Genomic DNA, 13,917 nt, shown 5'->3' on the forward strand with positions numbered 1-13,917 from the left:
ATATCCCGATGCCAAGTGTACTCCCTAGATCAATTAAATAAGAGTTTCAGTATTTTTTTAACTCCTTTGGATGTTTCAATGTCAGCACTGCTTGAGAATCTCCCAGCTAACACGCACTCCTCAAATACCTGTGCGTAAGGATCATCTGGGGATCCTGTTAAAATGCAGAGTCTGATTCCGGGTCTGCCGTGGGGTCCCAGATTCATTTCTAACAAGCTCTCAAATGATGCTGCTGATCCCCAGATTGCAACTCGACCACCAAGGAGCCAGCACACATGGGGGATGATGACAGCCCAACAATTTCTGCCCTTCTTGGTTGACACCTATCAGTGATACTGCTCTCAGGAACTTCTCAGAGACCACTTTACTCCTCTAGTCCCACCTCCCAGGCCTTCCTTTCCTCTCATTTCCCTCATCTCCTCTCTATTCTCAGACCCCATGTCTTATCCTTCCCTGGCTGCTTGTGAAAGCATCAGAGTGTTCCTTCCTTTTTTTTTTTTTTATGGGGGGGGGGCAGTGCACAGTGGGGAGGGGCTGAGGGAGAGGGAGAGAGAATCTCAAGCAGACTCCACTCGGAGCCCAACATGGGGCTTGACCTCAGGACCCTGAGATCATGACCTGAGCTGAAACCAAGAGTGGGATGCTTAACCAACTGCCCCCAGAGTGTTCCTTCTTTATCAGGCAGATAGATCTACTACGGTCTCCTAGCACATCTCAGTCCCACTCGATGAGATTTCATCCCACACCTAAATGCACTGTCAAAAGGATATACTAATCCCAAGACAGTGCTCTGCCCAAGAACCATCACCTCCAACTTCTAAGTCACAGGTTCCCAAACTCTCTCAACTCACTGTGCCCTTAGTGTCTCAGAAATTTCTTCACAGAGCCCCTAAGATAGGAGCGCGCCTGTCAGTTCTGTTTATTGAATAGTCAGATTGAAACAACTTAATGATAGTGGTTTTTATGGGTCTGACAGATGTCTGTGTTTCCCTTGAAAATTTAAAACATCCCATGGCACTTCTGTGAGTGTGGTGAGGTACCCAAGGGCTCCCTGGTTCACACTTTGGGAACCGTGATTCTAAACTAATAATTGGGATAAATATGACCTCCAAATATCCTAGCAAAGTAAGAAAACCTTGTAGCAAGGACTCTATCTGATCAAAATGGGGGCTGAAGTTGATGGGAGAGAAAAGGATTTCTGGGTACTCCTTTCCTACCAGTCCCAACTAGATCTGGCACAAATGCCAACACTTAACTCTCTGCAGTAGCTAAGAGATTAAATTTCTAGATTCATCTCCCTGTGGGATTTCCAAAGCACTTGGAGTTAGAACAGTAGAAGAAAAAAACAAGGACAGGAAAGTAGTTCTCCTCATACAAACTTGTAAACATGACTCATCTTGTATCAGAAAATCTAGGAGGGGAGCTTAACTATGATCAGATACTGTACTGCCTGATGGTACAAACTATTTCCAATTAGGAGCCCAATCCTATTGCACAATGACTCTTCACCCTGGCCACACATTAAAATCACTTGGGAGCTTTCAAAAAATATCAATGCCTGGGCACTACCCCATATCAGTTAAGTCAGTCACTGGGGATGGGACCCAGATCTATAATTTTAAAGCTCCTCAGGTGATCCTAAGATCAGTGGGTAACACGGAAGAGCGTACCAACCATATCCCTGCTAAAGGTATCATGTTTATAGAGTCAGAAACAAGACTGTTGTGTTTGTTTATGTTTGTACATAATTATATAGTATAAATGCTAATCTATCACATCAATCACATTTTATATCTGTTGTTCTACATAGACTCAGTCATCAGTCCTGTATGTGGGCTCATACCCACCCTCATGCAAAGCCCGAATTCAGCCACTGATGTTTGGTCATCCCTATCAGAGATGGCATAGGGACAAATTCCCTGTCTAGAATTGTCCCGCAACCCTATCCCCCATAAGCAGGGCTGATCAACTGAATCCCCAAACCCCCCATAGTCAAGCAGATCCCCGGCCACTGCTGCAGCTGTTCCTGCCCACTCAGGCTCCACGAGGGCAAGTACAACCTCTCTGCATTTTCCTCAAGACCTGCTATCTCCATCCCCTTCCTGACAGAAAGCTGCTGCTCTTGGGTGCTTCCTGCCTCATCCTGTCATCCTCACCCTTTCACTGTCCTCACCATCGGCCCAAGTGGTGGCTAACACAGCAGAGATCTGTTCCACCCGGGTGTTGCTGATGCCATGGGCCCACCAGCGAGAGGGTGCAAAAGAGAGGGTTATCAATACTACTACTACTAATAATAATAATAATGAACTTCCATTAGATTTATCAACACAATAATAATGATGAACTTCCATTGGATGTTATCTGTACCACTACTAATATTAATAATTAACTTTCATTGAATCCCCTTATACTTCACATCAATCCTATGTAAGATAGCTTTTATTATCCCCATTTTACTGGTGGGCAAAATGAAATTTGAAGAAGCTTAGTAGCTGTTCAGATTGTAAATTACCGACAGGGATTTGGCCCCAACTCAGTCTGACTCCAGAGTGGTGTGGTTAATTACTAAAGTTCCTCTATGAACGGATTAATGGGTTGGGGTGAAAAACTAATGAGAAGAGCACATATTGCCGGAGCCCAGTGGGTAAAGTAGAGATCCAAGGCTGGTGAACTGAGGCATGTTCATTGTTCGTAATCTCTGGTACTGTTTCTCAGGGGTAAAGATCAAATCTATAACCTTAGATACACATACTACTCAAGACCCAAACCAGAAAGTTCTGGCTCTAGAAGGCAGGGTCCTCAAAGTGGTTCCAGACAAAAGCACCACAACCCCAGGTGACTCTCCACCTTGCTTTATTTACCAGAAATGATTCTCATTCTCTCACTTCCCACCTGGCCTTTATAAAGCCCCTCTCCCGATGGGACCTTCAGCCACTCTCTTCTCTGGGCAAAAGGCTGCCTCCTGGGGAACAGTCTGAAAGACCAGCTGGTGGTGGGCAACAGTGAAAGGAGATGGGCCCAAGCGAGTCCTGGATCTAAAAGAAGTTTACCTGGAAGGGTTGGAAGGAAGAAGGAGCCAGAGGCATAGGGAGAGGGAAATTCCAAGATTCGAGATATTCTTGGCTCCTGGGCCAACTCGTGTATGAGAATTTGATGACCTTGCTAAAGGAAATAGGGTGTTGTACCAGAAATGTCAAAAGAAAAAAAGATCATTTTTCTACTACTAGAGCTGACTCAGTTTTCTGACTTTTTCCAGAGACCTTTCATATATCAACTTCACACTAAAGAAAAGCTAATTATCAAGAAAAATCATATTCTTTTTGGCTGTCTCTAAAGGAGAACTCTGTCCCTCCTGTGATAAAGTCAAAGAGCCAAAACATATTGCAATTGAAAGTAAGAGATTGGGAAAGAAATGTCCCCTGTCCTCCCAGTTCAGGGAAATGGGAAGCCCGAATACTAAGGCTGAAAACCCAAACTTTGGCAAAGACTGCCTGATCTTCCCTTCTTTCCTTCACAAAGTAGCCTGACTACCTAATAAATTCTCCTTTGTATTTCCAAAAAGAACATCAAAGAACCGAACTCCCTGAACAATGAAGATCCCTTCACCTCCCTCAAGGAATAGGTTGGTTCCTATTTCACTTTGGAGTCAGCTGCAAATTCCAGATACTTCATCTATACCTCTAAATACACAGCCAAACTGTGGGAGTAAAGAAAGATCTAGGAAAAGGAAAAAAAAATTTAAAAAAGAATCCTCAATTCAAATTTCAAAATACCAATGTGAATCTCAATACAGTAGGAGACTGAATCTGCAAATGGGAATGGCCAGACCATCTATGACAACAGAATTCTAACCCTCAGCTTCTGTAGCATTTGGCCCAGAATCAGGACATGTTCAATGATTGTCAGCTTTTCTGTCTCCACTTCCAACTCAGGACCAACCAGAGAAAGCCAACTATGCCCTTCAAAACAAGCACACAGGATGGCCCACCTCCAGCTTCCCACACCAACAACTCCAGTCAATACACACCTGAAGCCCTCCCCTTTTTCACCATACAGCTTACCCACTCCTCTGCCTGCCTTTGAATCACTGCCAAATGCAAGTGATGGTGGCTGACTCCTTTGCTAGAGCAAACTCCAAATAAATAGCGTCTGTTTGTTCTTATTTGAGTGTTCTTCATGATGAGGCCTTCTCTAAAGGCCTGATACAGAAGGGAAGCCATTTTAGATTTCTTTCTAAGTCAGCATGACTGTACATAAACTTTGTTTAAACCAAAAGCCTGATTTATGGTCCACCAGCACACATTGTAAACCTGCTTTGTAAATAAGTAGCCTGAAGAAAACCATCTTGTCTTTAAGATCTTGATCGATGCTCCTACTCCCTGCATTCCTTGACATTAAAATTTGTGATTCCTGCTTATATCTATTGTCTTTTGAGCTTTCACAAGTTGTAAAAAGGTATATAACCATAAAAACTGTTCATTCCCTGGAGCAATTTCTTCCTCGTGAAGAGCATGTTTCCCAGGCACCTAACTTGGGCTCAAATAAAATTCTCTTTCTTTCTTTTAGAGATTCTAAAAGGTTTATTCATTTTATATCAACATTTGTGTGTTTTTTTTAATTATTTATTTATTTGAGAGAGAGAGAGGGAGAGAGCACAAGCAGGGGGAGCAGCAGAGGGAGAGGGAAAAGCAGGCTCCCCACTGAGTAGGGAGCCCAATGCGATGTGGGGCTCTATCCCAGGACCCTGGAATCATGACCTGAGCTGAAGGCAGACACATAACCGGCTGAGCCACCCAGGTGTGCAACATTTGTGTATTTCTATAGAGAATAGCAAATAAGAACATATCTTCTCCCTGTACCATGTTGTCTTCACTCTGCAAGCATATGGGCTTTGCCTTCAGTGTCATTTGTCCCTTTAAAGTGTATGTTGTTTGGGCTATAAAAAGTAGAGTGTGGGGGAGGCTGGGTGGCTCAGGCAGTTAAGCGTCTGCCTTGAGCTCAGGTCATGATCCCAGGGTCCTGGGATAGAGCCCCACATCGCACTGGGCTCCCTGCTCAGTGGGAGCCTGCTTCTCCCTCTCCCTCTGCTGCTCCCCCTGCTTTTGCACACGTGCTCTCTCTCTCTCTCAAATAAATAAAATCTTTAAAAAAAAAAAAAGTAGAATGTGGTTAATTACAAAGTTCTAGGTGAAATAAATTTCTGGGAAGTGATGATCTCAGTGCCTGTGGGTTTGTTGCTTTCCTAAACATGCCCAACCTCACCTGGGTGCTTCTGTTTCTCAAGATACAGCCAGGCAATACTGGTTATCTTCTCCAGGAGGATAGCCTGGACAATGCAAGCTCTGTAATAAGTGATGCATGTGGATGATGAATTCTAGGGAAGCTGACAAAGCTGCAGGTACATTGAGAGAGGTTCAGTGGGGTCCGGGATCCAAGGGGTATGGCAAGGCACTGTCCATGAGTCCCCAGTGGAGGAGGATGGGGCAGCAGCTGTGAACAGGTGGGAGGAACCAGTAACAAAGAATTGGGAGAAGCTGCTTCTGGGAAGCCTGAAGGCAGGCAGCAGTGCCCTCATGACTTATTTGGGTTTAGGTCCAAAGAAAAGCAAGGTCCAGATACTAAAATCCTGTGGGAGTGGTGTCCAGGAAGGCAATCAGAATGGGACCCAAGAGTCAGGTACAAATTTGGGGGCAGGGGATGGTGGAGGCTAGTATCAGTTTGATTTCTAGGTTGCATATAAGAGAGTCAATGCTTAAAGTCTAAGTGAGCCTCACCCACTCAGAAATTGTCATCTGCACTGGGAAAGCCTAGTAAAAATTTGGGGTCTGGTAGTCGGTGCCTCCTTTTGCTCTGTTGTTGGTCTTTCCCCTTGTGTCCTTTAGAAAGGTAAACCCTGTTTGTGTCATTTTAAGACTAAAGCCGACAGTTTACTGAAACACTATGCCTTTCTTTTATAATTCAGTGAGCTATACAATTACTTTCTAATTGAAAATCTTGATACTTACAAAATTAGCTTACTCACTTGATTTATCTGCTGATCTAGAGTCCAAAACAACATGACTAATATCTAAAATTAAAGTGATTTGATGAAGAGCAAGATTGAACAATTCAGTTGCCTTTTTCTTTGACTACAACCCAAAGAGAATATATAATCAAAATTATTTTGTGGTTGCAATGTTTTCAAGAATGCTCCATTTTATATGATTATGTAAGTACTTAACTAGTATTTAATGTGTTTTGTTTGCATTTATTTTCATTTTGGCAGCTCTAACAACTGACAGTTCTTGTTTGGCAGTGGCATTTAGCCATTGATATGTGTTGTAAGAGGTCCCTCAACGTCATTATGCTGCCTGAGATAATTCAGAATGGGCTCAGATGAGATCATAAATATCCTTAGTCTGACACTGGCTGGCAGATTGACTGGCTCTAACTCTGAAGGGACCATGCCTGATACATTGGAATAAATACACTTGTATATTTATTCTTGAAGGACCATGCTTGATAAAGACGTAGGGCCCCAATCTTATCTACTATGGAAGCTGCCACTTTGCAGCTTTCAAGGCCCATACATAAGCAGTTGGTTCTCCCAGTCCTGCAAAGTTCCAAAAAAAAGGGATTTGCAGTGAACTTAGATTGCAGGCTACAGACAAGCCCCCTTCCTTAGCAAAGCAGTGTTTCCCTCCATCTTTGCTTGCCATCTGGAGAGAGCTGGTCTGACCGAGTCCATCTTTCTCTTGAAGGATTTTGCTGACTGAGCCAGGAAGTAGTTAGCACACACCAACATTATGAAATTTGCCTTTTCTTTTCTCTCCCCTGCAGCCTTTGGTAATATGTGGGCTATGACCACAGTTTCAGAAAGTGGATCAGGGGCCAGGATCTGCTTTGGGGGTGTCTAAAGAATAAAGCAGTTTCTCTTCCCAAATTTCCAAGGAAGAACTATAGGCTGTCTTATGCTGTGGATGTGCCCAATGCCCATTTTTATTCATTGCCCTTCCAACACTTGTTTTACTTTTCAGGTCAAAAAATGGGTTTCATGATGTCAGGAGACAGAGTGGAAGAGGGATGAGTGGCAGGAGCTCCCTGTGCTTTTACAACACTGTCCCTTCCCTTTGTGTCCCCATAAGAAAGGAGGGGCCCAAAGGCATATCAATGGGGTATCAGGGTACCACAGCTTGGAGTGTGGTAAACCATCCCTGCCACATAAGGAAATGCAGGTGGCTCCATGCTGTTCACAGCTCTCCCTTTTTTTCACCTTTGCTTTTTTCTATATCAATAAAGGAAACTCATCAGGACCACTCAAAAACAGACAGCAGAGCCTAGACTGACCTTATCTAGAACCTAGACAGACCACGAGCCAACCAACACCCACTTTTTCTTGTGATCTTGCTCAAGTTTCTCTTCCCTCAAAGAAGCCCTTCTGATTTCCTGTTGGGTTACAACCCACCCCTGTCATGAACTGGGCACTGCTTCTCCATTTACACTTGTTGGCTTGATTAATGTCTGTCTCCCCACCAGACCATGAGCTCCTTGAGGACAGTCTGCATCTGAGTCCACTCAGCCTTTCATCCTTGTCATCTAACACAGAGCCTGGCACAAGCACTTCTGTAATGAATGAGTCAACTGGCAGTGGGTTTACCAGGCCAACCCACACTGTGAAAGCTCAGTCACTGTCTTCTGCTGAGCACCTTGCTGCTGGGAACAGTGCACAATCACCAGACGCACCATGCAGTGGGATTTCTCCATGGTTCGGGCTCATGTCACCTGGAGCAGGACATCCCTAGTGGCACATGTTTCAGCCCAGATTGAACACTACTAACAAGTTGGCTGCTGGTACCCAATCACTCAGAAATGGCTCTCAATCACAAAGGCACATTATTGTTTTCTAGTGAAATATATGGGGAGGAAGCAGTGTTTTCAAAGTGTAGACCAGAAAGAAATACTTGAACCAGAATTACTTAGGGCTTTTTAACAAGGCAGCTAGATCCCTAAGTTATATCTCAGAATGCCTAAATCAGAATCTATATTTTTTCCAGTTTTATTGAGATATGATTGACATATAAATAAGTTTCAGGTGTATAACCTGTTGGATTGATGCATTTATATATTGCAATATGATTATCACCATAGCATTAGCTAATGCTACGCTAATTCTTCTTAACACTCTTTCCTGTAGCTTTTCACTGGGGGCATAATGCCATCAGCAATGCCTGGGGTGGGACAGATCCTTGCACTGGAGTGCCAATGGAAGAGTAGGAGGTGAGAAATTAGGCAAGAAGTACCTAGGAGCTAAGCACCATACACTGGAAATCACCTGATGGGTGATTTTAGGACCATAGATGCCTGGGCCCCACAACCCTGAGATTCTAATTGGTCTGGGGAGACATTCACACGTCCTCTGTAAGTTACATTTCCAGCACTATCACTGGGCTGTTTGCCTCTTAAATATTTCCGAAACCTGTCCTTCTTTTACTTCTGTTTCCTCCTATCACTCTGACTTGGGCCTCCCATCATCACGCACTGAGGCTTGCACAGTATCCTCTTAGCTGGATCAGTTCACATCACATCATTCCTGACCCCATCTACGTTCTTCAGAGCTCCTTCTCAAGGCCACAGCAGAGGTGTAGGTGATTCTAACAGGCTGGTAATTATTTTCTCTAGGGAGTCCATTCCCAAATAGTGGGAGCGACAGCAGCCATGGCAGCAGCAATAGTGCCTGACTTAACCTCCCTCACAGAGTCGCAGGAGCTTGCCATGCACCCGTGTGTGCTCACTGCCAGTTTACCGGGGACGAAGGTTACCTGCAATTGACCTGGGACTCAGGCTGAGGTCTCCTGACTCTGCCTGTGCAGAGGGTGGTGACAGGGTGCCTTAAACCTAACTTGGGCAGACAGGTGTTACAGTACCTTTACATTCCAGCATCTGGCACTTATTACCTGTGTCACCTGGGGCGGGTACCCTCCCTCACTTTCTCAGTTTCTGCACTTGAGTTTTATTAAGGTCATCACGAGGTTATCTAATAGCCTGTAAGAAGGTTCTAGATCTGTGAGGGCTGCAGGACACTAGTGGTGTGAGTTTCGTGTGTGCCCTCTGCTGGCCAAATTCATAAATTATGTGAGGAGGTCAGGGTTGCTAGCTAGCCTCATGGTGAAGGTCAGAGGACATGGAAGGTTCCCAGGCTCATAACCTTTCTTCTCCTGTGCCATTCAGCACATATGTGTTACCTGCACCTCTCTGGAAAGGCAGAGGCCCACCCACAGTTCATCTTTTTTATTGACCCTCCTGAGATGCGCTTCCACAAAGGAAAAGTTTCAGCCTCATCATAGCACCCTTAGGTCTCTCCAGTCTCTGATCCTGTGACTCCCCTAAGAAACATAGTGCCACCACCCTCATCCCCACCCTCACCCATCCCCACCCTCACCAGTTCACCCAGGTGGCTTACATGAATAGGGAAAGCTCATTGTGGGGAAGCTCATGTTTGGCTCCGGGGGGCTTCTGGTGAAGTCTGGAATCAGAGACAGTGAGGTTAGTACATACAATTGGAATTTTCCAGGGATTTAGGAACATCAGGGACCATTTAATGCTTTACTTCTTCTTTGTATGTTTTGAGAAACACTAAAGCAGAGAGACAGTAATGTCATAAAAAAAAATAGCTTTCCTGCAGGTGCCTCGGTGGCTTAGTCAGTTAAGCCTGATTTCAGCTCAGGTCATGATCTCAAGGTTGTGAGATTGAGCCCCATGTCAGGCTCTCCGTTGGCCAAAGAACCTGCTTAAGATTCTTTCCCTTTCCCGCTGTCACTCTCCCCAACCTCTCTCTCTAAAAAAACCAAACTTCCCTGGTCAAAAATGGTGGAAATGGAAATGAAATAGAACTAACTTGGTTTCTGAATGCAGAACTTCCTAGAACCCTTACTTATTACAAACATATGCATTGCATTAATTCAGGGGGTAGAGTATACATTGCCCACATTACTCAGAATAATCTGGAGGCTTCTACCTGATAAAACATTAAGTTTGAGAAGTGCCTGAATGAAATCTCTGGTCATAATCCAAACAACCTTTGCACATTGAGAGCACACAGCACCTAGGGAAGAAGAAAACTCAAACCTTGTGCTCTGGTGTGAAGGTTTTACACAGTCTTGGCATTGCTAACTACTTGGCTATCTGAGGCAATTCTGCCTCTCACCACTCTGAGCCTTGTTTTTCCTGCCTGTCCCTCCAGCTCTGACAGTCTATGCTTCTAAGAAGCAGGAGGACTGCATCTTGGTGAGGTCGGAATGGGGGAAGGTGGAGCTGCCCCAGGCCGGGTTCAGACAAAGACTCTCAAGGATTGTGTTGGAGTCAGAGGAAGCCTCTTCCCTTTCTACACATGTCACCTACAAAGAGGCAGAATTAGGACATGGCCTCAATGTCACCTTTTGGAGTTCCCCAAGATTGAGCAATTACAGTATCTGGTGCTTATGCCTTCCTGGTGTGCACTCCCTGCTGCCTAAGGGACAGAATGTGCATGGTGGCCATCACAAGGCCCATGTTCCAGGAGCAGAGCTGGTTCCAAACCTCTCTTTTGGCAGATACACATTTGTCAGACAAATGTCCTATTTTTAGTTTGGGAACATTGATTGCCATGTATGACTTGAAGGCTCAGGGGTTGGGCCTCTGTCATGTTATAGGCCTCTCCCTTCACAGTCCTTGCATTAGATAGTCATTTGGGTTAAAAGCCTCCTCTCTTCATCCCCTTGAGCCAACACGCAAGTGCCTTCCTCCATGGGGCACTCAGAAGCCCTAAGCTGGTGTCATTTTCCTACCCCAGACTCAGACAACCCCTTCCGCTCCAGGGCCTTCTCCTGTGCCTGAGCAGGCTGGGAGGAAAGAAATGCATTTGGATGATCCAGAACCATCCAGTTGGTGAGCCAGGACTTCAAAGCCCCAGATCTGGGGGTGAAGGTGATCTGTTTATCTACTACCTAACGTACCTAGGCACCCATGGCAAAGCTTCATTTTCTCTTCAAGGATTTCTCTCGTCTAATTCATTTACCAGGAAAGTTCTCAAAGGTTACTTACCATGCAAGGTCAACAGGAAGGAAAGGGTCTATGCACAAACCTACAAGGTCCTGCTTTAGGAGGGGTTTTTTGGCCCTGGTATGGATATTTGCAAAAATCTTACCTTCTGAGCAGCACTGGGACTCGTCTCTTTCCTGGTCTTCAGACCATATTCACACCCGAGTCCTTCAAAAATGACATTTTTAACACAATGCAATGACGCAACAGGAGCCTGGGATGAAAGGCAGGACCTGCGTAGACAGGAAGGAGATCAGTTATGGCACTTCTGACCCCCAGGAAACCTTGCTGGACTCCCCTAGTGCTGAATGGCCATCAGCCTTGCTCTCTGCTTAGAAATGTTTGCTGTGTCCAGGAAAGCCTCGTAAGATTTGACTGTGCTTCTTCTATCACTCCTTCTTTGATTCTTGCCCTTCCAAAGCAATGTTTCCAAACCATAGGTCACGATATCGTTTTTTATGGATCTTGACAATATTTGATAAAAATGTAATCAAAGGTTCAAAGTGTATTGCTCTAGTCCTGGGGCTATCAAACTACAGCCCACAGATCAAATCTGTCCCACTGCTTATTTTTTTAAATAAAGTTTTATTGGAAAACAGCCATGTCCTTTTTTACATGTTGTCTATGGTTGCTTTCTGGCTTCAACAGCAGAGATATGTATTTGAAAGACAGATCATCTGGTCAGCAAAGCATAAAATGCTGACTGTCCCAACATTTACAGAAAAAGTTTGCTGACCCTCTGCTTTAATCTAATCTTTGCAAAGAAAAGCAGTTTCTTTTCAGCCTCTTGTCATGGAAAACTGAGCCTCCAAATGTCCCAGAAGGCTCAACTCCCAATGTCTTGGGGAAGGGATGACACGGGAGCTCTTCACTGGGAGGGCTTAGAGGAGAGAGATTTCTAAACACTCCTTAATCCTGCAGACCACATCTCACTCACTGCACAAAGAACTTGCCCCAACATTAGTTCAGGACAACACAGTGAGGGAAGTGAGACAAGAATTGTTATTCCCATTTTACAGATGAAAAACCTGAAGGTAACTAAATTCTCGAGGGTCACACCACTTTTAGTTTAAATAGATGGGCAGTCTGTATGGAAGCCCAATCCTTTGAGAAGGGCTTAGGAGTGAGACAAAGGGAACTAAATGGTTTTGCAAAAATTAAAAATGACATGATAGGGCTCCAGGACTTGGCAGCAAAGAGAATGAAAGATGGGGGGGATGGTCACTAGGTGGCTCTAGGAGGTGGGGACACCTGATAGATCTTTAAGGGCATGGATAGCCACTATCTGAGTTTAAGTTATTTGTTATTTGTTATTTGGCTGCATCCCCCAAATCCACAAAGCACAACTGCCTTTGTAGTTTGGGGATAAATCAAGGGACACAAGGAATTGGTGGCATTTAAGAAGGTAGAGAATTTGGCAGCCACATGACATCAGAATAAAAAACATCTGGCAGAAATGTAGGTACCCAAATACATGAAGATAATGGTGGTCCTGATGGAGGACAGAATGATACCTACAGAGTGAGGTACTTGGGATATCCCTGTGAGCTGCTATAGAATTTGCCACCTGTTTCAAAATAAATGCAGGTGGCTTCCACAGAGCTCCCTAGAGAAACAGTGCCTTCAGCCGTCTGAGGTGGATCTCTTTTTACGTAAGAACACTCAAAATATTGAAGCTTCCAAAATCTCTTTTCTGAAGACCAGTACTTTCTAGATTCTGAAATCAGTCTTCTCTAGAGTCCAAAAATCAGAGATAACATTATCAGGGTTTCCAGGTCTCCAAAGCTCAGTGTCTGCCTGGCCCTCCAGCAAAGCTCCGCATATCGGCAGAAGCCCTCCTGGCAGACATCAGGCTGCTCTTGGGGCTGAGAGCAAGGTGGTCTGGGCAGGTATCAGAGACAATATTTAGAAATTCAGGAAATTCATGCTTCTGGGAAAAAAACAAGGCAGGGCCAGAGGTTGCTCTGCTTTCCTATCTATGTCAGTTGGCCTCTACAGCTGGAGTCAGTACCACTTACCTGAGCCAGGGATCCCCTCGTGCTGTGGTTCCTGGAGCTTGGCTTGCCTTCTCCCTTTAGGATCTCTGATGTGGAGGGGCCAGGTCTGGTCCTTACTTTGAAGAATCAGTTTGGGAGTGTGTACGCAAATGCAATAGCAGCGTTCCTTTACCCAATAATAAATAGCATCTTAGGTTATTAGTCATTACTCATTGTCTGCCTTTTCCACACCAAGGGAACAAACAAATTCCTGTGGAGTAGTGTCACTATGCCAAGGACTATGCCACATCCATTCAACACATTTCAAGGCACTTGAAACAGGCTGTGTGCTGCCAGTCCAGTCCGACAGCGAAGATGTAGGAAAGAGACACTAATTAAAGGAAAGGGGAGACACAGGGTCCAGGCTGGACACTGAGCCTGGGAGGTGCAGGCAAGTCCCTGTTTTCCTGCTGGTTCTTTACTCCAGTCCCAGAGCCACCCAGAGGAAAATATCCTTCTTTCATCTCTCCTTAAGGAGCACTCCAGGACATCACTGACACTCCTGTCCACCTCTTCTCTGTTCGCTCTTCTTCAGTGGTGACATGCAACACATCCCCAGGGGGCCTTCCTTGTTTAAGCCCACCAAGAACCAGCTTCTCCCACAGCCTGTTGGCTATTTACTTGCTTTTTTAAATTATTATTTTGCATTGCATTTGCTCTTGTCACTTAACAAGTATGGTTGTGCTTCCCAAAGCCAATAACAGCTGGTCCATTCAGAGGAAAATCCACATGACCAAGTAAGATCATAGCTGCTGGGCCTCCAGCAATGGCACAGGAGCAATGGCAACAGCCACAGCAGTCCGCTGTACGCTCTCAGTGTGCCAGG

General features: G+C 44.9%; 1 protein-coding gene across 2 annotated transcripts in view; it reads right to left on the bottom strand.

Annotated features, from left to right (window-relative positions):
• The window catches only part of LOC113268171 (interleukin-36 gamma), a 37,769-nt gene extending 24,187 nt beyond the window's left edge, over window positions 1-13,582 (bottom strand). For both annotated transcript variants that reach the window (XM_057309088.1, XM_026516522.4), the window contains exons 1-3: window positions 13,074-13,582; window positions 11,162-11,288; window positions 9,440-9,502 (exon numbers count right to left, since the gene is read on the bottom strand). In XM_057309088.1, the coding sequence (XP_057165071.1) occupies window positions 9,440-9,473 (34 nt within the window). In that variant the 5' untranslated portion in view covers window positions 9,474-9,502; window positions 11,162-11,288; window positions 13,074-13,582. The remainder of the gene's footprint in view (window positions 1-9,439; window positions 9,503-11,161; window positions 11,289-13,073) is intronic.
• Window positions 13,583-13,917: the final 335 nt, after the last annotated feature.

This window comes from Ursus arctos, unplaced genomic scaffold (genome assembly GCF_023065955.2).
Source record: "Ursus arctos isolate Adak ecotype North America unplaced genomic scaffold, UrsArc2.0 scaffold_8, whole genome shotgun sequence".
NCBI classification, from domain to species: Eukaryota; Metazoa; Chordata; class Mammalia; order Carnivora; family Ursidae; genus Ursus; species Ursus arctos.